We start from the raw sequence: 25,763 nt of genomic DNA, 5'->3' as shown, positions 1-25,763 counted from the left end.
GGTCTTTACCTACCAACGAATTATCATTTGTGATATATGACGAGCCACTGTTTAATGAGATAAACGCGAAAGAAAGTTTTATCGATTATATCCGGCCAAGTTTTATTTTTCCATCGAATAAAATAATCTGCGTATGTGTAGTTTAAATATTTTATACTCTGAACGCTTCTCTATCTGTTCTTAAACAATCGATAGAGATTATGATGGATACAGAATGATATGTCGTGGTTTCTCTGATTGTCGTGAAAACACGAGAATTTAGGTTACCGGAAATCAGGTTCACACGATTGCTAAGGTTCTCCATGGCACGCGAGTGGTTTCTCGAGTTCGCAAATCCACGGCTTACAGTATGAAGAAACTTCTCGCTGTATCGTTCATCTGGTCTACGCTTAAGACTCCCCGAATGTGTGTTGGTTGTTTGCAGGAAGCAGCTTATCTTCAAACGAGAGAAATAGAAGAAAGAGAGATAACTAGGAAGTGTGATATTTGTTCCATTCGAAATTTCGAAATCGATAATATGACCATAATGCGTCAGACACTTTGTTTCATTCAGTGGATCACGAATGTGGTTAATTGTTTACCTAACGATACGATGGATGTAAAACGATATGGTTGACTTTCAAATTGGAAGTATCTTTTTGAAAGAGACAAAAACCATTTCATTCAAATATAGAACAATAAAACACCTTTATAATTATCGTCGTATTTCTTTTATGAAACTCATACGATACAAGGCTTCGTGTTGTTTACGATTTTCCTCGATATTCCTCAACGTAGAAATTAAAACACATACTATTCCCAGATCTGCTTTATTTTATGTATATTTTTCAATATCAAACTAGATAAGATAAGATTAGACATTTCGATCGCCAATTCGTGACCATAAACATATTACGAAGAATATAACTACATTGTAAAACAAATTTATCGCGCTACTTAGTACTTTTCCCCAATACTACAAAATATAGCCATCGTATTAAATTTCCAACACACCTGCTGCAAGTGATCTTCGATTTACGCAATACAAAATCACGATTGCCTGGACCAAGGCATCAATCATGGTTAGCCTGGTCTACTGTTGGAAAATAGCTTTCTTCGATACCGTTATCGTAGCTTGCGTTCCATCGAGAAACACCGTCAGCTGTCGTGAAATTCGCCGATGGTTCGATTAGCGAGAGGCTGTAGAGGCAAAAGCGGCCACCCGTTTCGTACACGTCGCCGTACTCGTGGACCAATCGAGCCTCGCCTCGAGGAGAAACGACGAATCACGAGGGTCGTATAGGCGGCGGGGATAGCAAACGGTATAGGGTCCCCGGTTCTCGCGTCTGTTGCGCGTTCACTAGCTTCCTCCCCTTGCTGGCTCCCGTCGCGACATCGCTCTTCGCGGGTGTTCATTCGCGTGTCAGACGTGCTCGAGGTAGGACGCGCGTCTCTACGTTCCACCTCGTACAATCTTCTCTCTCTTTCCCTCTCTGTCGAGGTTGAAGAAGGCCAACGTGTCCGTTCCACGTGCGCGACGCATCGACACGACGCGCCTTCGCTTCTTCAGCCCGTTTCCGTATTAGCGAAGACTCACGTGTGACGATCGCGTCTATCTCGTTCATTTTGCTGCTTTGCATCACAGGTACGTGTCAACAGGAACGTGTATGAAACATACGTGCTTTTTTTTAACCTCTTCAGGGATTCGTTTACGTTCGCAGGATTTGTTTGTCTTTGGTCCGCGAGGATAGTTGAGAAATTGAAGTGGGAATGATGTAAGTGACAAGTAGAGACGTTTAGGTAAACAGAGGGACGTTGGGGCGAAGTTGACGCTTATAAATTGTTTTTTACATTTACATTTACAGCATTTGACGGTATATTCGGCACGAAATTATTCGCCACTTATATCGTTTACTGTTTCAATTCTTCAGTAACGAAAGATTTAATAAATATGGTATCAAATAAATATTTCTCAATGTGCAAAATACCTTCAACAAATCTTAAAAGCTCAATGATCATCGTACATTTTTTGAGACCAGTGAAATATAATTATCAGTTTCGTTCTTGAAGAGGTTAATCAAACTGACAATGTTTTGTATGGTTTTGTTGTCGTGATCGATATTCGTGTGACGTTTAGGTCACGATCGGGAAATTTGTATGCTCTGTTCTTTCATGATACCACATTTAGCTTGGAATGCGTAGGTTTGAATAGTACGCAATGGCGCATTGTTTTTACGGGTCAAACGTGAGACCTTGTAGATTCGCGCGTGCCACCAGCCACGAGTCGGCGTGACTTCCGCAATGTCGTAAATTCGGAACGATGTGTACGCGTGTGTTATAGTATGACAGTCGCTATTTGTCATCGTGGCAATGATCGGGTTAATCGTATGATATATCGTTGATCGTTATTATTCGATCAAAATTAATTCTCTCTTTGCTCGTTAGATGTTCGCTACTCGAATACTCGTTTCGTGTAACGTCCCCTTGGACTTTTACCTCTTCGTTCGACGTTGAGAATGACTCTAGTTGCTTACTTCCTCTTGGCGACGATATCGCGTCGCGCATGCCGTAAAAGTCGCCTGGGCAGTCGTTCCATAAATTTGCGATGCTAATATCGTATGCTAAGAGTGTATTGTATAAGTCGCACGCAAGCGTGAATCTCGTTGCGACAATGTTTTCCCACGGAAGCGTATCCGGTCTTTATGCCCCAAGTTCTGGCGAATTTACACTAGGATCTGATCCCTCGACTGCGAACACACCACCCGGACAATCGAGCGAATTCCACAATTCCACGCAAAATGTCTGCTGCAAATTTTCCGATAATGGGACCGCCTGAATGAGAAAAACGTTCTGCTTGCGCGGTATTACAAAGCGTGCAAGCGTATCTGACTGTGAACCATTCGGAGTAAGACGTAGAACTCATTACGAGTTTGGTCGATCGTATATTCAGTCCTCTCTCTGTTCGTATTCCTGTGAATTATCGTTAGCATGCGTCATATCGCCATGAAGATTCGACGAAAAAAAGCTATCGTTCAGATATGACCAACGTTTTGTTTGTACTATGCAGGAGCATTTCGAATTCTCAAGGATTTATCAATAATACAATTGGTTAGTTTATGCGCATGGAATTATCGAAGCGTAGACGAAAACGTTGCTTACGCGTTGTCAAATTTTACATTTGTTTTACGCGGTCGTAAATTATTCGCAAAGGCAGTTTCGTATGTCACGTGAGTAATGGTGAACGAAAACAGTGGCGAGGATGAACGTGAATTGATAACACGTGACGAATTTACCAGCGAGCGTAAGCAAGGCGATTCGTGCCGAATTACTAATGCCACTACCATGATACCTGTAATAGGATTATTTGCTATTGTGGTTCAAGGCTTTCAGATTTATCCCGTCAAAGTGACAAGCCAACGTAAAATACCTTATGTATGCGAATTATGACACGAAGCTGAAATATTTCTCCTCGATACGAATTTTACGTATGAATTGAAAGTTGCTCGGTTTCGTTCAAAGTTACTCTATCAGCGTGTACTTTAACGATATCGATATTACTTATCGCGAGACAGTACTTCATTTTGAGACATTTATTTCTGTAATATTTCGTTCGTTATCGTCCCGTAATGCAATTCCGCTCAACGTTTGCTCACTTTTTCTGGCATCGTAATCGTGCGTTTATTGTGCAAAGTAAAGAGTCGCGATAATTTCTTTCGATCTCGTCAATTCGACGCGTCAACTTTTCTCGCGCTCCTTTTCTCTCTGCATCTTGGCGAAATTCTCGAATGCGAAGTTTCACATTGTTGGCCACGTCAGACTTGAGCCGCGTGCATTTAAACGCGCGTAAATACGTTTTATGCACTCGTTTACTAGGAAAATTGTGTCGCCATCGCTGAAACGTCCGGTGTAGACGTTCGTTGGCGGAACGAACAAAAGACCTCCGGGCGTTCGTTTCAAAGCTTTTGCGAGAGCGATACACAATCCGCGCGCGTCCTCGAAAACCCCGCTAGATTCAAATTCCATACGTACCCATTCGACGAATATTCGTCAGCGATAAAAAGGAAAAGCCAAAGTTCGTACTAAAGCGCGTAATCTGAAAGCCCGTTGCCACGGCAAAGCTGTATTGTATACTTTTATGAAATGTTCGCGTGATACGCTGATGTAAATTCAGTTTCTTTCTCTCTTCTTCCAGTTCTTTTTTTTTTTTTATAGCCGTAAATGGTCATTCTCGGGTCGTCCTTAAATGACATTTTAAAATAATGTCACGCTTAAAAACCTCTCGAGCAGCTTGCAGAAAGGAAACTTTAGGTGCATACGGGTCTGGCGGTTTCACGTTTCTTTTACGACGCGCGCACTGATATGCAAATGATGTGCAAATTTCCTCGTTCTAAAACATGCTAAAAAGTCCCATCGCACCCGAGCAATTTGCTCACGTCGCTCTTCACAACTTAAATAATACCGTCTTCCCAAGCTCGTCGAAACGATTTTAAAATGAAATCTTCGCCGATTTCACCATCGGAACAATCCAATTAATTAGCATCCATCTTCCGGTCTCATCTTTCGTGTATCTCGATTCGACGTATTCTCGAAGAACTCGAGCGTATAACTGAAATGGAATAACTGACTCGGAAGATTCGACGGATACGACGAGTTAGGAAGGTTACGACGTGGAACTAACATAAGCAAACAGTGTCATCTCTTTCCTAATTCGCTAAATTGCAACGTTTTACCTGAATGTTTTCGCGCGAATATTCAAGTGGAAAGGTTTGCCATGACTCGGACACGACTGAATATCGTTGCCTTCTTATTAGGCCGTCTTTAAAGCTGAATCAGCTTCGTTGCATCCTCCTGCTACGAATCTCCAATGAAATTAACTCGATGCACCCGGTAACGATTGCCATTCCGTTTCTCCGATCTAATAATGTGCTGATTGTATATTCAAACACAGCGGAAAGCAATTTCTTGCACCTGTCGTGCATTCATTCGACGCTCGAAAAGCCGAACAATGTAATTATAAGTTGTTTATCGTGAAAACGCACGTTTTTCTTATAATCGTGTGCTTCCTCGTTCTATTTTCTTTTTTTTTTTTCTTCTTCTTCTTCTTTTGGTTGTATCGAGTGATACGGTGATAGAAACTCGTTTCAAGAATCTTGTTTCTTTTAACAGGAAACCATTAGTTGACTGGATAAAAGCTTGCGAAACTACTGTCACTGAACCGCCAATTTGGGTTAATTTGACAGAGAATTGCCATTAAAGACTTAGGGAATTAAGACGTGTCGAATATAATGGCCGAGTTCTCGCAGTGGACTTTCCAAACGTTTCATTTTCTCGCTTATGTTTCTTTCGTTTGAAAATTAAATTCTTTTTTTTCGTTTCCTTAGTATCATGATTTTTGTGTTGGAAATGTATGGGATGAGATTCATTTGGGTATTTGTAGACAGTTTAGTTCGGAACTCGGTTTCCTGTTTTAGCCGTGAACTAGTTCAACGATCCTCGTGGTGAAATCGTTAGAAGCTCCAGGTATTAACTCAATTTGGAAAACTTTTTACCGATTTTATATTTTTACGACGATTTCTCGAGAAAATCGAAAGTAGCTATAAATTTTTAGGAAATCGTTGTGTGCTCCAGACAAAAACAGAACATCCATTTTAGTGATAAAAAAGAAAACTACGGCCTAGAAAAAAAGAACGCGCGACTCTCGCTTGTACTTTCTAGAACGTCCTCTTTCGCGCAACACATTTTTATCGCAATATTCTGTAACGAGAGAGCGGTGGAACCGCTTGCAAAGTGTTTAACCCGAAATTACCACAATTAATGGAACGACACATTTCTCGAGTCGCTCTTTGAAGGAAAAGTAAGTCTCGTATATTTAAGTGGTTCAAACGTTATGTATATGACTGTAGGATTTAACGTCAGAGTCTACTACTGAAAAAACTCTGATTACATCATTGAAACTTCGTGATTGAATTACAGATGTTTATGCAGTTCTAAGAAATTTAAATATGCAAAACTGTGTAACATATTCAAAGTTGTAAAACATTCGTTAGAATATTTACGAGGCGAAGTAAATGATTTTTCAATTTTTATTTCGTTTAGCGTATTCTCATAAAAATAGAAGTCGCACAAAGATCCATAATGTAATTATAACATTTGCAAGTTTCCACTGCAGATTGTAAGCGTTCCTAGAGTCTTAGAGTTTGACTAGTGTCGTAGTATTATGCAAGTTGGCACGACTCGTTCGTTGCCTTAGTTTGCTGTATAAATGAGAAGAACCGTTGTTCCATTTATTCTCCGACGGATTAAAATACTCTAAAGGGACAGTCGGCCGAAAAGTGTCTGACCACCGAACGCCCGTTTCTACTTAATTCCGCTGTACTGATCCTCGATTCGCGTCCTCGTTTTTATTATCTCAGTTTTATCGTTCAAACATTTGCCGAGATAAGATGAATCACTTAACACGCATATACGTACACGGAGTATAGATTGTTTTAGCTTAGTCGATTATTTCGTCCATTGATCTTCGTGGATTCAAGCTACGACAGCTTGCATACTAAAATATCTACCATTTGATAAACTGATTACAGGTATTTATGGAAATTTATATTTTTATGAATATAACACGAGAAATGGAACCTAACTAGAAATTTCTTTCACTTATTAAATATTACAATATCTACGTTGAATATTTCATATAATTTTGAATGCTTCGTGCATTCTTTATATTCTTGCATTTTTGAATTCCTTAAATAAAATACATAAATATCCGCACGCAATTTATGAAAGATGTGCATCCATTTTCGTCGTTAATTATTCTCTATTTAAATATATTAATATATATATATATATTTAATTTATATTTATATATATTATATTATATTATATATATAATATATTATATATTATATTATATATTATATAATATATTATATTATATTATATATAATATTTATATATATATTTAATATATATATATATATATATATATATATATATAACTTTCCGCGTTAAGAGGTTGAAACGCAGCTTCCGAAAAGATCTATCGATGTTACAAAGTACCTTTACGATTCAGCAATTTTCGCGTTATATGAATTCGCAACGATGCATCGAATTATGAATTTTGCGTAGCTGTTAATAACTCTCGTATCGCGGTGGTTCGATTTTAAAACCGATATTCGATAATCTTATCGGATTAAAGCTTGAAATGCACACGTGCACCGGCAGAGAGGCGTTCCTGTATTGTGTTTTCGAATAATTACCGCTCACGTTTGTAATCAGCCCGCGTGTACTCTCCTTTTTCTCCTTTCTTTCTTTCCTCCATGGAGCTGCATCGAGAGCTGGCAAGGTGATGTAACTGGCCGCGTATGCCCACTTGGGTACGGTCAAGCGTGTTGTTGTTCCTGAATCTCATTACATCCTTCAGCGAGCAATGAACAAAAGCAGACTGAGATAAAGTACCGCGAACTGCATCCCTCTGAGCATTTGCTCTAGCTCGGTCTGGTGATAGTCGCGTGTAATGGAATTTTTTATATCTTTTCCCTATGCTTGTTCGTTTTTCGATTTTTCCACCGATGCGATAACGTTTCGTTGCTTTTGCCAAACCTCATGGGACTTCCGTGATGCAGCTTTATATTTTCGTTGCATCGCTAGAAACGAAGATTACAGAATAACATGATAAGTCACAATCCCTAGTTTTTACAAGGAAGCATTTTTACAATTTTGTACTAAATAGGATTTTCGATTCGGCCAAAAATTTTGCACGATTATCGACCTGTATTTATTAAAGATAGGGCAACGATTTATAACGATATGAGCCGACCGATTTACCGAGCAAAGTTCACTGCTACGTCTATTATTAAAGTCGACCGGAATCTGAATCGCCGTCGTAGTTAAGTCAGCAGCCCATTGTATTATGTGGCATGTGATCGTTGCGTAGCGTTCTCGGCAGAGATTTATTATAAGCGACGTTGATTAGGTATCGCACTAGATTTAATTAAGTGGCTACATTCGTTTAATTTATCGGCAAGAAAAGCAAAAAGAAGAAAGAAACACTTCCCTCTTGCCTAGTTTTCTACTTGATAATGCCTTAAACTTGGTCTAATCGGTACTAATAGTCGTCGAAGAAGCGAAACTAGGGCAAAGCCCGATGCAGAACGTGGCAGAAAGGCCGTACCGATGAAAGTTCTCCGTTTCCGAACTTAATGCCTCTTGACCAGTTTTCACAGCTTATTATTGATGATTCGTTTCTCCTGAGAAACGGCCGACTCGCTCGATCACGTACTCTGAACGGTCTTATTTTTTCGCTGAAAGATTTATTACTTGCTCGAATCTGTCAGACTCTTAAGATTCTTCCTTTCTACCGTCTTACTCATCTTCATGTAGGAATTTCTCAATTGCGTACTATCTATCGTTCGATTAGCTTCTTAACGTGTTACGTACTAAATACTTGCTTCCTCAAGAGATTTGTAATTATGATTAGTTATTTACTCTACTCATAGCATACGTACATATCGTAATTAGGTATAATATAGCGTTATAAACTTGAGTAATTAAAATGCTATTTAAATGCTACGAATCTTGTCACTTTGTACCGTTTTTCTCGAGAGGAAAAAGCAATCTTTAACTTCCGCGTTACTAGATTTCAATATCTCTGTACAAAGTATTCGTCGTATTACATAATTGTTTACATTGTAGAAATATTGTAACGATTTGCTCGCGGTTAACTTATTTATGATGAAACAAGATTTCATAATTGGATTTATATGAAGAATTGAATTTATAAAACCTCGATAAAACGCAAATCTGACTGTTTTCTTCTTGTGATGTTTTCACATGTGTCCTAAACTGTGTACCCTAACGTGAATCGAATATTCCTTATCACGCAAATGTTTCTTGTATAGTGTTTACTGAGAACTGTATCATAAAATTTTATTTTCCCGATTCAGGCGGTAAGAGGCTACGTAAGATAAAACGACGAATAAAAACGTTTGTGAATGTCACGTAAAATTAATGATAAAAAAGGAGTAGCTGAGCAATAACTTATCTTGACTGTGCTTTTATAATGTTGAGGTTATCAGATGTATGTGAATACCAAGGAACGCGTGGATAAATTGTAAGGTAGAAAATATATATTTTAAATACTGAAGTGTAAATAAAATTTCGAAATATAATTGAATTGATCCAGATCCGCACGCTAGCAGTGTTACCCTATGACTGAAAACCCTGAAGTCAACGTCGTCTATCTACTGTTTATGGTTTGCCTTCGACCCAATCTTTTGTCTATAGGCTGTCGATGGTTTCAGTGCTTGAGAAAATTAAAAGGCCAGGTGTAGAATTTTCTTAGAAGTGGTGACCACTTCAACATATAATTTTGTAGGCCTTTATTCACGAAAATGATTAAGTATAATATTACAATGCAGTAGCGAAATTAAAATCATTGTCAAACTGTACACAAGACTAGTCTCGTGGTCCAATGCTTGTAATTTTTATATGTTGCGTTTGTAGATGTTGAGGGGCAAGGGAAGGATCCTGATTGCCCTACGTAATGGAGAAAGTGTAATGTTGGGTCATGTGCAAAGGTCAGGTCAAAACCTAATGGTTCGCTGTCAGGTAGTATGGAATGGCGTGGGTTTGGGTATGGTCGTTGTCACATGAACGTCGTCGACGCTGATCTACCGAATTTCTTATTAACAGGTTAACGATATCTTTGAACCGAATGTTGTTTGCGTTGTAATCGTATGGTATCACTTGCAGTGAATCGCGGCTAAAGTTTCGTGGACCAAGCCTGCGAGTTTCGGTTGGTTTAGCAGTCAACTTGGCTCGGTGTTCGCTGAAGCTATGGTGGAATAGCTGAAGTTGCTTCGATTAATTCTCGTTTCTGGCCGCGCGGGAAGTTGATGGAGCGCCCACGGCATCAGTGTCTGCGTATTAAATGCTCATAAATCCGAAGCACCTGCTAGCTAAATCTCCAGTCGCGAGTTGAATTTCGTAGCTTCGTTTCCCGCTTAATGGCCGCATTAAGCCTGGCGAAAGCTGGCATATTGTGTTTTCCTATTTTCCACGTGTAACGAGAGCTTAACATTTTCAATGAATTTCTACCGGAGAAGTTTTAAATTCTCGCTGTAATTACTATTGCAGTATCGTGGACAAAAGGCCTAAGAGATATCGGGCGAACCATAAACAATGTCACGAAAAAACCTAAGTGCCGACAGGCCCAACAATGTATCGTCGGTTCCTCAATCGAATAGTTACGCGGAAAAGGTTTGTCTGACCTTGGCCACGAGCGGTTCCTGAACACGGTGATGAGGCTAAGACAAAAGACAAAAGGATGCTAAGGGACAAGGACGAGTTAACAGGCAGTGTTAGTTGAGAAGTCAGAGAGTGTGGTTCGCGTGAGCGAGAGCGTTGGTGACCAGCGAAATAGCAGGTTTTTCCCATAAACAAGGACGCCCATAAGCCACATCTGCAGGAGGCTTTTTCCTCGTATTTTATTTATTAACATTTTATTTTATTTATAATCAATGGGCATCGCGGATCGTTACCCTCGCTTTTCTACCGAAAAGTATGAACAACAAATCTGCGTTCTTAGTTTAAAAAGTGTACACCCACACTGAGCTTTCCTCCTAAATAGTACGAGACGGGTCTGTTACTGTTCTATCAATTCTCGGAGCTGTCAAGGCTACTTAATCTTCAAATCTTCAGATCTTCAAATCGTCAGGTATTCAAGTTAACTCAAGAAAACTGTTCTTCCTATCTTCGGGTAGTTGAGTCAAACCTTGTTCTTCAGCATATCAAACATATCAAATAAACATTCGAATAATCCACTACTGTACTTTCCGGCACGACAAAGTCAATCAATTCCTATCTACGCAACAAGTATTGTAAGTTACTGTAAATATATGTTATATAACTGTAGACTACAGTTGTATCACAAAACAAACACCCCTATTATCCTACAAGAAATAAGGGGATCGACCTGTTCGTGGTGTTGATTATTATAATCGTAACGGGAATTTACGACTCCCGTTGACGAGCTTCAACGCGAACGCGTCTCCTCGCGACTGGACGAAAAAACAATATTTCATTACATATTCTCAGTAACGAAGAGACAATATAATTTAGTACATAATTCTTCGAGAATCGTTTTTTTTTGTTTATCGATCTTAGGTCGGTTTTTATGGACCGCCGTCTGCTAATCAAGCTTGCAGTTCACTAGCACGTGAATAAAAATATCTGGAACTCGGTTTATATACGGTGTACCTTCTATACTTCTCTTCCTCGTATTTTCACTTCGTTTGGAAGCAATTAGCGTCGGTCAACATATTCTTCCTCAATGAATTGATATAATGCTTATAGAGAAGATATTCTATCGTCGTCGATAAGCTGATAAGTGTTGCATGTTTTTCGGTGAATCACTGCCTCGAGTCAGTTAGATTAGATTATTTGTATCTTTTATGAAAATTAGAACGGTGGAAGATAAGATTAAGCAACGTCTCATCTATCAACTCGACTATTGTTCGCGTAATTGACGTCCAAACAATCTATACCAGTGTCCTCTTGATTAACTCTGTATTGTCTTACAGGTAGCGGAACACGTCGGTGGTCTCAGCCTTGAGAACGTCCAAACACGCAACCTGACTCTACAAATAAGACACCGGTGAACAACAAGCAGTGACTTTTTCGAAAGAAACCGGATGCTCCAGTTCGCCTGGAAAACGTCAAAACAACAGCAAACGAATAGAAACAAAGAATTCTGTCAAAGCATACGGTGAAGAACGAAGGATCAAACATGATGACTCGTATGCTGCTGCAAGAACCTGGATGGAAGATCGAGCGTAAAGGTTCAGCGTTGTTGCTTCGAAGGGACAGCTCGCATCTAAAGAGCGGTCGAGTCTATTTCCGGTGCGACGTCGAAGTCCATGAATTCGAGCGTGACGAGGATTACACGATCGAGGCGGAACCGGAGGCAGCTGCCAGTCCGTTGGCAATGTGTGCCAGTTGCTTGGCGGCTCTTTGCGTGACCGTGATTCTACCGTGGCTGTTGATCGGTGGTTAAACATGCCTCTACGAACTGACGATTTTGGGGGGGGGGGACGATCGTATAACCTCTGGCAACGGAAGTCGTCTCGAGGATTCCTCAAAGAGGATCCAACAATTGCTTGACGCGTAGGTCGAACACAGAGAGATCGTTGACTACGAAAAGTCTGTTGGAGTAGCTGATAGATGGAAGACGAAGAGGATCAGGTGGATCTCAGCATTCGTTGAAGAGATTCCCATCGAGAGACTCGACATGGAAATGGATAAAGTTCCTAAATGTGGTAGTTTTGTTAAAACGAGAGTTCCCAGTTTATACATTGACGATGCATGTAATTATTTATACGATGGGTATGACTTGAAACGAAAGAAACACGAAGGAATTTCTGAATCGTGAAATATCTTTGGCGTTTCTTTCTCCGAAATAAAAAAGTATTTTTGAGCGAGAGCGACTAAACCTCGTCTCTAAAACACTCTAGGACCTTATGTTTATTCGTTGATTTTTGTCGTTTGCTTTAAGTTTCCGTTCCGTAGCGAGAAACACGATGCCACGACAGAAACGCGGCCTTTAGATGGACTCGCGGTTCAAGTAGATTTTGTGCAAGTCGAGAGAAAGAAAACTGTTCGGTATGGACGTTCTGCATAGATGCGGAAAACGAGATGAAAAAAAAAAAACACATCAAAGGGAGAAGGGTGTATCCGAGCGTACATTAAACCTCCTTACTCGTTTGATGGTATCGACAAATCCTCCATGTAGTCTCTGAAACGAAGGCGATCTTGTGCCAAACGAGAGTAGAATACTCGAGATATTCGTTGAAACCTTTCGTGATTCGCAGTCCGCTTACTTTTGCACACGCAAACACACGTTCTTTTCTCAATACTAGCTGCATCGTGGCCTGAACGCGCGTGCATTCGTGTACACGTATATCTTCCTTTTCTTCTTCTATCGATGTTCCGTGTAATAATCGAGTCGTTACATTTCATTCGAACGGGAAAATATAATGCACGATACACATCGGCCTTGTTCTCCTCCTTCGATATCGTTTCGAAACAATAATCTTACCGTTGCGTTGTTCGGATTCCGGTTCTATTCCGACGTCCGCGTTCGATTCTCCCGATCAATTACATATTTTTCGCGGGCACAGTCCGAAGACTTGGTAAAACTTACAAAGTTCTGCACAGTGCCAAGTCAGCAAATGGAAAAGTTGGAGAACGACGAAGCGGCGTCGAATTGAGAAATCGAGCGAAGTTTCGAACCCGTCGACTATCGATAACGGTACAGTCCGTTGCCTGCCGAACAAATTTCGAGAAGCCAGAGAATCAACGGTACGTCGAATAAATTTCGGCTGGACGTCATATTGGATCCTTGGATCTGGAAAGATTTTTGTTACGATAATAACGCGATTTTAAATGACACATTGTATATATTAAAGTATCTACAGCTGAATTTGAAATTGTGAATTTGTATTTGCGAAGATCTTTAATTGTTTCTAAGATCGTTGGAACCATTAGTGTTTTCGATTAAGTTAAACGCAGACTGTGGCGGTGTTCTCGTGAACAATTTACACGAACAATTTACACGAACCCCGAATCTGGTAATACCCAGATTATCACGCAGAGCGTCTTCGATAAATCATCTGTGCGTACGGGTGCGGAAATTTGAGAGTGAGAAAGAGAGCAAGAGATTTCTAAATATAAACCGATGATTGATCGTACGTGTATAAAAGAGGTGTGTTCGGAGAGAACACGAAGATACGAACGTCTGGGATAACGTGTGAGGTTCTATCGAACGATTCCAATCAATCAGTGTAAAATACTATTTGTTTATATTTCTAATAAAACCCTGAACGAGTTGTATGTTGCTGATTCGTGTATATTACACCTTTGACCTTACTCTTTGCGGATATTAATCATCGTTACTCTCTTTGCATTTGTACATCCTATTTCTACGTCGACGAGCACGCATTTCGTATTTCATATATATAACACGCATAGTTTTCGGAATGAGAACAGGCAATGCTTCCATTCTTTAATCCCATCATCGATCGATTTCGATTGCTTTGCAATTGTAGCGTAGCCGGAGCCAATTTGCAGGGTGAAAATTCCACGTTTAGATTTTCTTTTCAAGCGAAATAACTTGGCTAATGGTTTTAATACGTTGCCGGTGATAACAGCCGCGTTGTCAAGGTAAAGAGTGTCCGTTTGTATCGATGCGATGCCTCGAATATTCGCTTCTTTTCCCACTTTCTGTTCCCTTTTGTTGAAAATTTCTCTTGAAATCGTTTTAAAGATCAAAGAGACTATAGACGTAGGACATGATAAATACACACGTTGATAAATCACCGTTAGGACTTTACGCATTACCCTCGCTGGGTTCGTAAGTCAAAAGAAGTGCCTTTGCTTTTAATGGATCGCATCCTATCGATACATCGGTATTTTAATCATTTCCAGGGATATTGCCGCAAAAAACCAATAAACGTCACTTGGAACGAGGACAAAGTCACCGAAGTGAAAAGAAAAGAGGTCGTGTAAATTTTGTCCAAACCCTGCTTGCTCTTTGACGTCTGACCGTGAAATTCTCGCACCACCTCGTAAACCTCGATGAAATGCGCGAGAATTTAATTTCCCAGTTAACGTGATCGCATAAATATACATCGCGGTTCTCGTTGCTTCTCTTTTATTCGTTTGTGAATACGCGCGAGATCAGGGCAGATTTCGGTGATCGTACTTTTATCCAGCAATTTCCGGAAGGCGGCCACGTTATCTCTATTTTATGGAAACAATCAGTGATAATAATAACGATCAATGTTTCTTTAACATTGACTGTACAGGAAACAAGTTAAAAAAAGAAACGTTTCGGTAGAATTATCAAAGTCCTGTAAAGATCATTGACAATGGTCAACTTCGATTTCGTAGAACTAGATGCCATTGTTTGATGATGTACTATGTAGAGTATCGCTCGATACACAGCTGTAAACGTCGTGTTATTTTCTCGGTACACGTTGAAAGTAGTATCAGACAAAGACGGGTAAATAACGCATCGATTGTAGCGTAAATGTTTGAACAGATTTCACTGATATGCATTCCTTCCTACCATTTATAAGACTCGAATAGCTAAAGCCATCTTCAAGGCGAAATATGCACTTGATATTCTTCCTCGGTTTCAGTTAAAATATCATCGTGGAAATATATACTTGACCTTGAAATGACCTTCAGAGACCTCCGAAATATCTTTCAAGTCTCAACTCATCGATTCTCATTTCTGACGTTCTAATACGACTTTTCTTTTGTGGTCTTTCTTTTCGTTATCAAGTATTATTACGATCAAATAATTACGATAGAGTTAAAAATTCTCGAATATTGGAGGTGTGAGCTGAAAGACAAAGTCGAAGTATAAGTATAATTTAAAGACGTTCTCGTCTCACTTACGTAACGTCTTTCCCTAGTTCGAAGAGAGTTATCATGTTTCAACGGCGGGCAAGGTTATTAAATATATTATTTAGTGTCAGTTATTTCCATATCGAAGTGAATCACTGGTTTGGTCGGCTACGGATAATCTGGATCGAGGTGAACCAGAAATTTGAACGCGCGAAAGAATATGATAGCCGTGATCGGTCTCTTAGCGCGTGTATCTTGACATTTAAACAGTGTCCCGACGGGATTCAGCAACGATCTCATAATTAAATCGAGTCTTCGCTGAAGTCTCGCTTTTCAGCGATATTACGATAATTTATTTTCGAATTAGAAAACAAGTCGTGAGACTATAACCGTTGCTGCATGACGAAGGAATTCATGAATTTCAAATGTAGAGAGAATGTTTTATTCGTTTCAATACTGTTGAAATTTGCATGAAGTTTCTTTGAGCTAGTCATCGCTGTAAAACAATTTATTTAAATGTCTCACGGAAGGAAATTTCTCCTTCTTCTTCGCTTTCACGTTATTTCGTTCTGTTCGGGACACGTACGAGAATAATGAAGGTTAATTAGATGGGTTGACGTATCAAGCGTTAAATTAATCCTTGCACGTTATCTACAGTCTCTTGCAGAATATATTCAAGCATGACAGCTGATTGCTACAAATTGGCTTCAATTTCCTTCAATTTGCAAGCGACTAAAAAAAAGAAAAAAATTCATGTACCGTGGGCGGCATCTGCCGACCGACCAAACTCGTGCGTAGATAAAGTAGGCACTTACGTAGGTAACGTAGCCTTTCGTCTTGTTTTTCACGGAAACGTTAGTACAGAATTCGTCGATAGATGGCAGGATGACGCTTGCTCGTGTGAATTTCAATTCGTTCTCCAGTTCACGGTCATATGTGTGTCAGCTTGTTGTTGTGCTCGCATCGCGATTAAAATTAATTAGTATGCACATACATAATTCGTTAATGTTTGCTAATCAACATGTGAACCCACAACATTCATATCACCTACTAAGGTAACGCTTCTCTCCCGCTCGTCTACTCTACGATCCTTAATATTATTATTGTAGAAGAATTTCAAACGATGGAACGTTAACCCTCTTTCGTAATAACCATTGCAAAATGGTGTCGATTGTAGGACTAACTCGAGTCGATTGTTTTTGTTTCAGTTACCGGATCTGAACAACCTCGATGAAAAGGTGAGTGCTACCAACGAATTCCCGTTCACCTATCTCACATTAATCGCGATATCTTCAGGGTAAGTGAAATCTGAGATCTTTTCGTTTTTAATATGATGAATATCTCTGTAATTGCTCGAACGTATTTGAGTAATTTCATATCGTGCTAACTATCGAATCTGGATATTCATCTCGCCTCAAAATTCGCCTGTTCCTTTTAATATCGTATAATATCGTATATAAATCTAGCGATATCACGTTCGAGGGGAGACCGTGTTAATTGTTAGATACAAGATTTTATGGTGGCTTAAATATTCGAGGCAGAATTAAAGTGCTACGTGACTGGAATCACGAATGAGTCGTTCGTGAATGAATTAAGCTCACGCAAAGAGACTTATGTAATCTCTGTGAAAAAGATACACGTGGAACCATTAAGAACGTCTCGAGGCAGAAGTATGCGACTTACGATCGTCGTTAATGCTGGTAAACATCTTTGAAAGCTATTCTCGCGCCTCTTGACCTGCGCGCGCATGCCCCTGAATTTGTCTCGTGGATTATTTTCGGCGCGCTATTAGAAATGGGATTGTATTTTTTGTATCAAAATGATACACTGGTACTTATATTACCGTGTAAGAGATTAAGGATTATTGTGTTAGATGGCAGTACAGTTTATAGCTTTCTTTTTCTTAAGATAGTGCATGTTATATTTGAATTTTTAGTTATTCAATATTTATGTTTTTAATTCATGAATATATCTTATTGTAAAATTTGTAATTAACCTTAATCGAAGAATAATTCTGGAAAATCATCGACATACAGGTTCCGTTCTAACATTTTTTCACCCTAATAATCATCCATTATGGAGTGAAGGTTGCTTGCATTTGAGACGTAGCAATCACAGGATTTAAATAGGTCCATTGAATCTCCATAGCATCGTTTTGTTCGGTTTTGCTGAGTTTTGTTCCGACAGTATTAGAGCGAAAGGATGGTATTAGGAGCAATTACTCTAATGCAAACTTGCACGAGAGCCAATCGCTCCTGCCTCGTCTTCCTGTGTACGAACTTAATACCCGTTTCATCATTCGCGAGTTAGAGCATGGAATGTAGCCTATCTCGATGCACCGCTTCTCGAGTCATTTAATCGGCTATTACACAGAACACCGAACCCCGTTCTTAAGCATCCTCGAACGCACAGTAATTCTAGTCATCAAGCAATCGATAAGATCGATCTTATAATTTCGATTTATTGACATGGACTCATTAATTTGTTTACGACGCGTTTATGAACTTAAAAACAGGAATAAAACTGAAAGTCTTTTCTTATCGGGGCTACTTATTTGGACTTGTAATCGCACCTGCTTTGTCTTTTCAATCGTCCATCAACTTTGGTAAAGCGCAGGTGTTTTTTCATTAATACATTAATCCTTAGTCGATACGTTCCATTTATTAATACGTAGTTTATTGTTGACAATATTTATAGCGAACAGTTGCAAATATAGTGCGTTCAAGTAGAATTGACTTTCCGTACGCACATATATTCTTTTATATCTACTTGATAGCTGTTTATATTCAAGCGTAATTTCTTACTGTTATACGCTTCCAACAAATCTAAAAATATTCGGAGAAATTTATCAACGTCTCCTGCGTATTATATAATCCTTCCTTCAGTCAAATGTTAGGGAAGACAATTTTTTTTTTTTTTAACGAAAGTAAGAGTTCGGTGGTGAGAAATTCAAGAGTGTAATTTTGCTTGAGTCATTCGTAATTTAATTTATCTACATGTGATCGTATCGTAGCACGATTTGTTAGAAGGTCAATGGCCTAATATTGTATTACAACGATCAAGCTGTCTTTCATCAATTTGATTGTTTAGTGGATACAGCTTGCCATTCGTTCGGATAGTTCTCTCACAAATGCTACAATTTCCAGAAGTGTTTTAAAATTGACCGATTACCGAGGAAACTAGCCTGGCGTCGTGCGCGCCGAATCGACAGAACATAGGTGGAACCATGCGGAAACGAATCATTAAGATAATTGATTGTGAAACTACATGCGCTCCTTCGATCGGCGAGCTACACGTGAGAAAAGACACGGTTTATTATTTGATTTAAGCGTTGTTCCTATCTTCTATACTATACCTATTACATCACCGATATTTCGTGTTTTTTTTCATTCGAAATGCAATTACATTGACGAGAGCAGAGAGCAGTTTAAACAGTATTTCGATGAAATAGCTACGTGACTATTGTCACGTTAATACCATTAATGAGATGCCATACAAAAAGTGTAAATGATTCTGCTATGACAGTTATCTCTTTTTTCTTTCATATGAATATGTATCGTGATCTTCTCGGTGATTTCCATACTTACCTGTTATGTATATGTTCTTCGGTTAATCGAAACGAATTCGATCGAAGTTCTATTAAAATGAAATAACGTTCTCGATCGAGAAACGTACGTACATACATTATCTCTTGTTTGTTTTCCGTGTCGTCGTTTCCAAGCATCGTTGGTGTTCGATTACTTGGAAAACACCGTTTGACGGAAACCGAATTAGTTTCGTAGAACAACGAGACCACCGTTCTTCCTCCGGAAACGAGTTCTACGAACGTTTCCAATTATACATGTTTCGAGAGCTTGGAGAAATTGGACTGTGACGTGAACGTGACAAATTCTTCCGCTGTTCCGTGAATTGTTCGAATCTTACATTTGGTAGGAATATTTTCATCCGCATACATATACGTATACACATATATATATCATATGTATATATAGTAAAAGTATAATTCAGTTTTCATTTTTCCAACTGCACCATCAAATTATTCAAGCGATATTTTATTCATACTGTTACTATGGGATTCTGGAATATCTCGAACGTTATAGACATTATTGTAATATTATTTTTAGGTAACTTGCGAAGGAGTCCTGGACCGTAGATCTTTATGCAATTTCATATTTTTACGAGAAATTGAAGAGAAATAAAAGCCTCAAGTATCTTCGATTATAATTTGCAAGTTCAGATTAAAATTTGTAATCTGAAGATTTCAACCGACTGTGAAAGTTGACGTATAGCGCTGTAACTGATTAAGAGTTAAGGTCGAAATTTATGAAGATCGTTGTAATAAACTGATTCGTATTAAGCTGAAAACTTATAAGAACAGTTTACCACATCGATCGTAATCTTCCTAAATGATTAACGTCCTCGCGGTTGCGTGCGTTTACCTAGCCTGCGCAACACCACGCGTAATCGTCCTCACTGCGTTATGCAATTCAGCTCGCGGAATAATTCCCTCCAATTCCACGGCGACTTTACTCATTATCTACTTAACTCGGTCATCGAACTCTCCGCTGCTTTTTATCGCTGTTCCCGCGTTTCTTCTGCGCTGCGTTTTCTTCGAAATTACAGGAAGGAAAAATAGAAAGAAAAACAAGATCCACGTTCGCCAGCTGTTTCGCGTAACGATCGCTTGATTGCGAACTTCACGCGATTTTCACGCGATTTTCGCGTAACAAGTTTCCCGGTATTCGGGTTAATGCGTTTTGGCAGCCCAGAATCGGTCGTTGAGCTCGAGGAAATTTAGAAGAAATGATGAAATTTATTCCAAAATTTCGGTTTTGCAACGGTGTTTCGAAACAGGGCGCCTTCGTACGATGTAAATAGGAAGGAAACCGTGTTTCCTTTAATCAGTTTATAATTCTGAGGCAAGATTTCAAATTTAACCCGTTCGTCAAGGAAGGTAAATTAGCTCGTCACCTATTATTAGATTATCTTCCGATTAGATCCGATTAACATTAGTACCTTAATATTATGTATCTAGGTGTGCTATATATAATTAATTGGCAAATCAATATGATAAAAATAAATAAGTATATGCAATCGTATTTCTATCTCGATGGAAGTAAACATCGGTACTGGCAAAAACACTTACCCTTACCACCTAGTAATTGCAAAGTAATTGCAAACAGAAAAGTAATTACAATTCTAATACCAGGCGTTTCGATGTGTTCTAGTTTTACCGTTAATGGGTTAAGCATTCACCTACTAAGTTATGGAAAATCTTTAGTACTTGCGATTAATTATTTTCAATTTTTGCGGTTACGCGAAAATATTTCGAAATTTTCAGATAAACATAACGTAGGCGCCAGGAAAGAATTTTTCTTGGTGTTTACGCTCATTTCCGAGACGGACAATTTCTCGTAAACAACAATAGCCGTCATGATAAGCTGGCACTTAGTAAAGTAAACCAGACAGAAATCAGCAAACATTGTCGCTAATTATATCGAATTTAGAAGTAGCCCTAGTTTTCGTGCCAACGGACGCGACAGTTGCTCGCCCCAGCAAGCTACGCCGTAGGCCTGAACGACCATCCTGAATTTGTCAATTCGATGTTTTCTTCGTTCTTTTTGGATCCAACGTTGGACGAACCTCCCTTCCCACGGATTATCCGCAATTCAAACCCACGCGTAGAAAACGTGCGAAATAGCTCGATGACCCCGCTCCGAATCGCTAGACGGGAATCAGCCTCGACGCGTGAAACGGTCATAACTACGAAGTCATAATACGCAGTGGTTGGTGGAACAGATATAGTCAGGACGTAAATTCAAGCATTCAGTGGTGATACCCAGTTTCATAATCGTATTTAGGTTTATGTGTGGTATACAGCCCTTTCAACTTTATAATCGAAGGGCTTTCCGCAATAAGAAATCACTTCTTTCCACTTGCTTTGAGTAATTTGAGCAAACCTATAAAAACTAACAAAACATCGATCAAAATCGAATCAAGTTGGAATCGCTTAAAACCTGCCTCTATATATTTTCATATTTAGCAGTAGAATCGCAAAATTAAGATCGTAGATACGAAAAATAAATCTTCTATTCTATATTCGATCTAAAGATTAGAATGCTCGCATTAGGAAGAAAGTCTTGAACTACATATATGTATTGTATATGTAAGTTCTCACAGCCTCATATCTCAGGCTATTTATTTCAATCATCGAAATACATCGATTCTAACTTATACAATTTTTTGTCATCTAATATTTTGTATTATTCATCGGCCAAAGTATATGCAGCGATACAAAGACACCGAAGATACTGTGCGTGTCCCTTGAAAGTTAAATCGCGCGCGCGTTCTTGCATAATCGTTTCACGCTAGCGAGAGATCCGTCGCGGAGAACAGCCGCGTTTGCATATGTACGCGAGCGGTGTTGCGCGCGACTGGCTACGCTCAGAACCGGCCGTAGGTGCCTTTAGAGGTTAAGAAAATATCTGTGTCACCCGTACCGATTGGCCGACCGGTTGCCAGATAGTCGTTATATACAGGATGGAATTTGCATGCATATTCAAGCGACTGTCGGCGCCTGCTGCAGCGAAGCATCGAGGTCGTGGTTCGATCGAGGAGCTCGAACTTCTACTTTGCGTCAAAGTCTGAGAGAGGAACGACCACTTTTCGGTGAAAGTAAATGTCTGAACTGAACGATCGAAAGAAGTTGTTATGTACATTTCTTCTTTCCTTTTCGTCGGCTCTGTAAGGAAGTTTCGTATCTTCGAGATAGAGAGATCGGTTTTGATAGGTTTCATCGATGATTAAATTCTGATCTTACGAGTATAATAATATTAAATCACAATCGCGAAACGGGTTATGATTAGGACACGAGAAGAATATGTTTGCGACGAAGTTTAGAGTTTCGACTTCAACTTTAGCTACAATTCTTCGGTAAGAATTAGATAGAACAGGTACAAAGGAAGAGTTTAATAATTAGTAGAAATTACGTATAATTTTCATTTCAATTTGACGCAGTGTCATACCAGTGAACAGATGAAACTTAAATATTCGGTAAAAGAAGAGATAAACGCAAGGGTGTCAATATCACTTACTCAAGAGATATTTCTTAGCAACCGATTCTTAATAAAGATACGCGCAAAGCATGGTCTATTTATATTCCATTAAGTACGCTTAAGTCCTCTTGGAAATTCTCACAGAGTTAGCAAGTATCTCTTCAAATTATAAACATGCTCCTTAGAAAGTTTATGTAACTTCACTGTACCACTCCTTGTATTCCTAATCGTCTCCAGTCCTTAAGCTTGATCCTCGAAATTCCTAATTAATTCCTCTGAATAATTATCACGCGAAACGAAACATCCGTCTTTTATAATTCTCCCTTATTTCCAACAATTCTTTGACCTGGATCTTGTGGCTCCGTTCAAATCGGAGCGGTTGGTCGCGACGCCTCGATTTTGCGCATTGTGTGCAAATTGAAGAAGAACGCGTGTACGAACAAACGCGACTAAAGATCGGCATAAACAACCCCACGCGGTGCTCACCTATTAATCGTGTAATAACACGACACACACACGAACGACCCGTATACGGTTGGTCTTGATAGGTAACAGTGGTTGCCAAATCGCGATTGCTATTAATAAGTATGTAAGATAATCATTTGCGTAACGATGGTCGCGAATTTTCACGACCAATCGGTCTTTGGTCTTTGATCAGGAGAAATTTTCAGTAGTTTTGTTAAAAATTGATGGCTCGAAAGGATGATGACGATCGAAGGATAGAATTATAAAAAAGTAGCGATTTTTATCATTCATCAGATACAGTGTCTTTTTCTGGAAAATCATAGTAAATTGGTCACACGTGGTTTACCCAAGCGCCAAGCAATATCTGTTCGAGCGATCGTCAATCGTTGTCTGAAAAGTTAAAAAAAAAAATCGTAGGTTGTTCATAAAGGGCATTGTTACATACTCTATCGTTTGTACGGTCGATATATCATTATATAATTATAGAATGATCGTGAATCATGTATGACAAGCGTCTCATTGATGTGATCGAATTAAGCGGTTATAAATAGATGTTTGTTGGTTACTTGTAGCAGTCTACTGCTTTAATATCGCTACCTACGATCGATCAGATACCTCTGCCGATTATTATTGAATGACGCGATGCCCTGGTATATAGATCGTTTCTCTTAGTACCTGTTCACGGTTAGCCGTTTCGTGCTTACGCAAAACGAATGTTTGCTCGGATGCAGACGGTGTTCACTTGTTTGCGGTTTTCTCAGGTTGCCCACGTGTCTTTTAGCCGGCGATAAATATAGACGATTATTAGGTACACCTCGAGGAAAACTGACCTCGGACTAGAGGCAAAATGGTAAACACTATGCGGGTCTATTAGGTGAACGCAACATTAATTGAACAGCCGATAAATGTAACACAAGCTATACGGGACACTTGTGTTCAATGAACCACTTCTGCGTCGTTTTATTATCTTGTCTCGCGTCTTTGCTCGCTCAAGGAACAATCGGCCGAGTTCCTGGGCGACCAAGGGTGAAAATGTGAGAAAATAAGACGAGTATATACAATGTTAGATTTTATTGTTTATCAATAACACAATACTATGCGCAATATTGCAGTCTACAAGTGTGGAGTAAAATTTGTTCATTGAAGGCCTCGTTCTCACGAAAATCGTGTTTGAAGATGTCTCAAAATGTGGGCATAGTCAATAGACTTCTTCAATTCGATGATCAGGTTTTGCCAACACTTCCTGTAGATCGTATTCGAACGATCTTTCTTCAATGATCGCTAGATGAATAAATATACTAAGATCCACGGATGAAATGAATAACAGTAGAAGCCCATTTATTCGAATTCTATTTATTGGGACAAAATCGTATTTACAATTAGCATCCGATTAAATGGAATCTTATCGAATCCATTTTATCCGAACTTTCTGAAATTTCTAACATGTACATATACGAATTCCTACGTGTGAACGTATGAACGAGCGTCGTTGAAGGGTGTCGTTCTATAAACTGTGGCAGGGGAAATTTTTCGAGTACGATTATGATACGGTGTTGCACATCTGGAACGATATTCGATCGCCTTACGTCCAGACTGCTCGCAACGATACACTGTGACGAGCGCACTGGAAGTTGGTGCAAGGAAACGCTAATAAAGTCGATCGTTCTATCTCTGCGTATTCTCGCTATGTATGTATGTATGTATACCGTGTAGCATACGCATGATAATTACTAGTGGTTGGATTCAGATTGAAACTATCAGGTTATTGCGGCTCGCTTTAGTGCTTATTACACGCGCAATATAGGCGTCGAATAATATTCCATCGTTGACATATCGAATAATTTACCTGTTCTATTAACCTCTTGAACGATACTGGTAAACACGTCGATTTAAATATCGTTCAAATACTCTGTTTATACCATGCTCTGTACATACAAGACGTCAGAATGTCGCGCTATTTAAAGAAGAAAGGAGCGGGGGCAAGCAAAGCATTATAGCTAGTGCGAGATGTGGGAACGTAGAAGAGGGGAATAGATATTGGAGGCCGGAAAAGGAAAGAATCTGCGAGAGGAATAGCGGCAAGTTGAAACATCTGGTGGAGGATTGCACAGGAGCAGAAAGAATAAAAAAAAGCGTGAAAAAGATTCTGAAGGATAAGATAGAGGAACAGGTGGAGAAATAGTTAAGGAAAATAGAAAGAGTAAGTAAGGAAAAAGATGGAGAAAAAAGTGGTAGAAGGAAATAGCAGAGATTAAAACATGCAATAAGCAGACGGTTAACAGCAGAGGTGGTTGGTAGAAATAATAATTGTAGAATAGGAAGAATTTCTAGCGTTGATTCTTAGTACGTAGTAACTAGGTTAAGGATAGCATAAGAATAAAGTATGATAGGATGAGTGAGAAAATCCGACGAGGAAGTGGGTGGTTTAGAAAATTGTAACTAAGTCGCATTTCTTGGCTACAAGTATGGCTGGATAATTTATTAACGTGTTGTGCGCCGTATCGCTTGTTTATGAGTGATGTTTTCCTTCGTCTAAGTAGAATTTCACGAATAATTCACTGGAATTTACACAAAGTTAACGAGAGGTTTGTAACAGACGGAAATATATAGAAATTTGTTATAATTACTAGACATATCAAATTCATACTAGTTATGAGTAGTCTGTAACAGAATCATATGATATGAAAGAATAATTAGAGCGAATATCTGATGTGCAGAACAATGGATATGTTAATGCCTGGTTTAAGCATGATTTGACGAAAAATAATGAAAATTATCGTAAATAATGTATACCGAGTCGTTTCACGAATAATTAACCTCGATGCTTTATGGCGATATTCATGTAGAATACGCGAT

General features: G+C 39.1%; 2 protein-coding genes across 3 annotated transcripts in view; both read left to right on the top strand.

Moving 5' to 3' along the window:
- LOC132910108 (sestrin-1) overlaps positions 1 to 25,763 on the top strand; it is a 150,940-nt gene that overhangs the window by 32,393 nt on the left and 92,784 nt on the right. For both annotated transcript variants that reach the window (XM_060965580.1, XM_060965579.1), the window contains exon 6: positions 16,596 to 16,625. In XM_060965580.1, coding sequence (XP_060821563.1) covers positions 16,596 to 16,625 — 30 coding nt within the window. The remainder of the gene's footprint in view (positions 1 to 16,595; positions 16,626 to 25,763) is intronic.
- On the top strand, positions 1,369 to 13,866 carry LOC132910096 (uncharacterized). Its single transcript, XM_060965552.1, has 2 exons — positions 1,369 to 1,624; positions 11,559 to 13,866. Exon 2 carries the CDS (start codon positions 11,765 to 11,767, stop codon positions 12,029 to 12,031), a length of 267 nt encoding a protein of 88 aa, XP_060821535.1. The 5' UTR covers positions 1,369 to 1,624; positions 11,559 to 11,764; the 3' UTR covers positions 12,032 to 13,866.

This window comes from Bombus pascuorum, chromosome 8, assembly GCF_905332965.1.
Source record: "Bombus pascuorum chromosome 8, iyBomPasc1.1, whole genome shotgun sequence".
NCBI classification, from domain to species: Eukaryota; Metazoa; Arthropoda; class Insecta; order Hymenoptera; family Apidae; genus Bombus; species Bombus pascuorum.
Note: the sequence above shows the minus strand (reverse complement) of the source record. Positions and strands in the feature narration are given on the sequence as shown.

Coding starts and splice junctions, on each gene's coding strand:
- LOC132910096 (XM_060965552.1), top strand. CDS start 11,765: ATGATGACTCGTATGCTGCTGCAAGAACCTGGATGGAAGATCGAGCGT.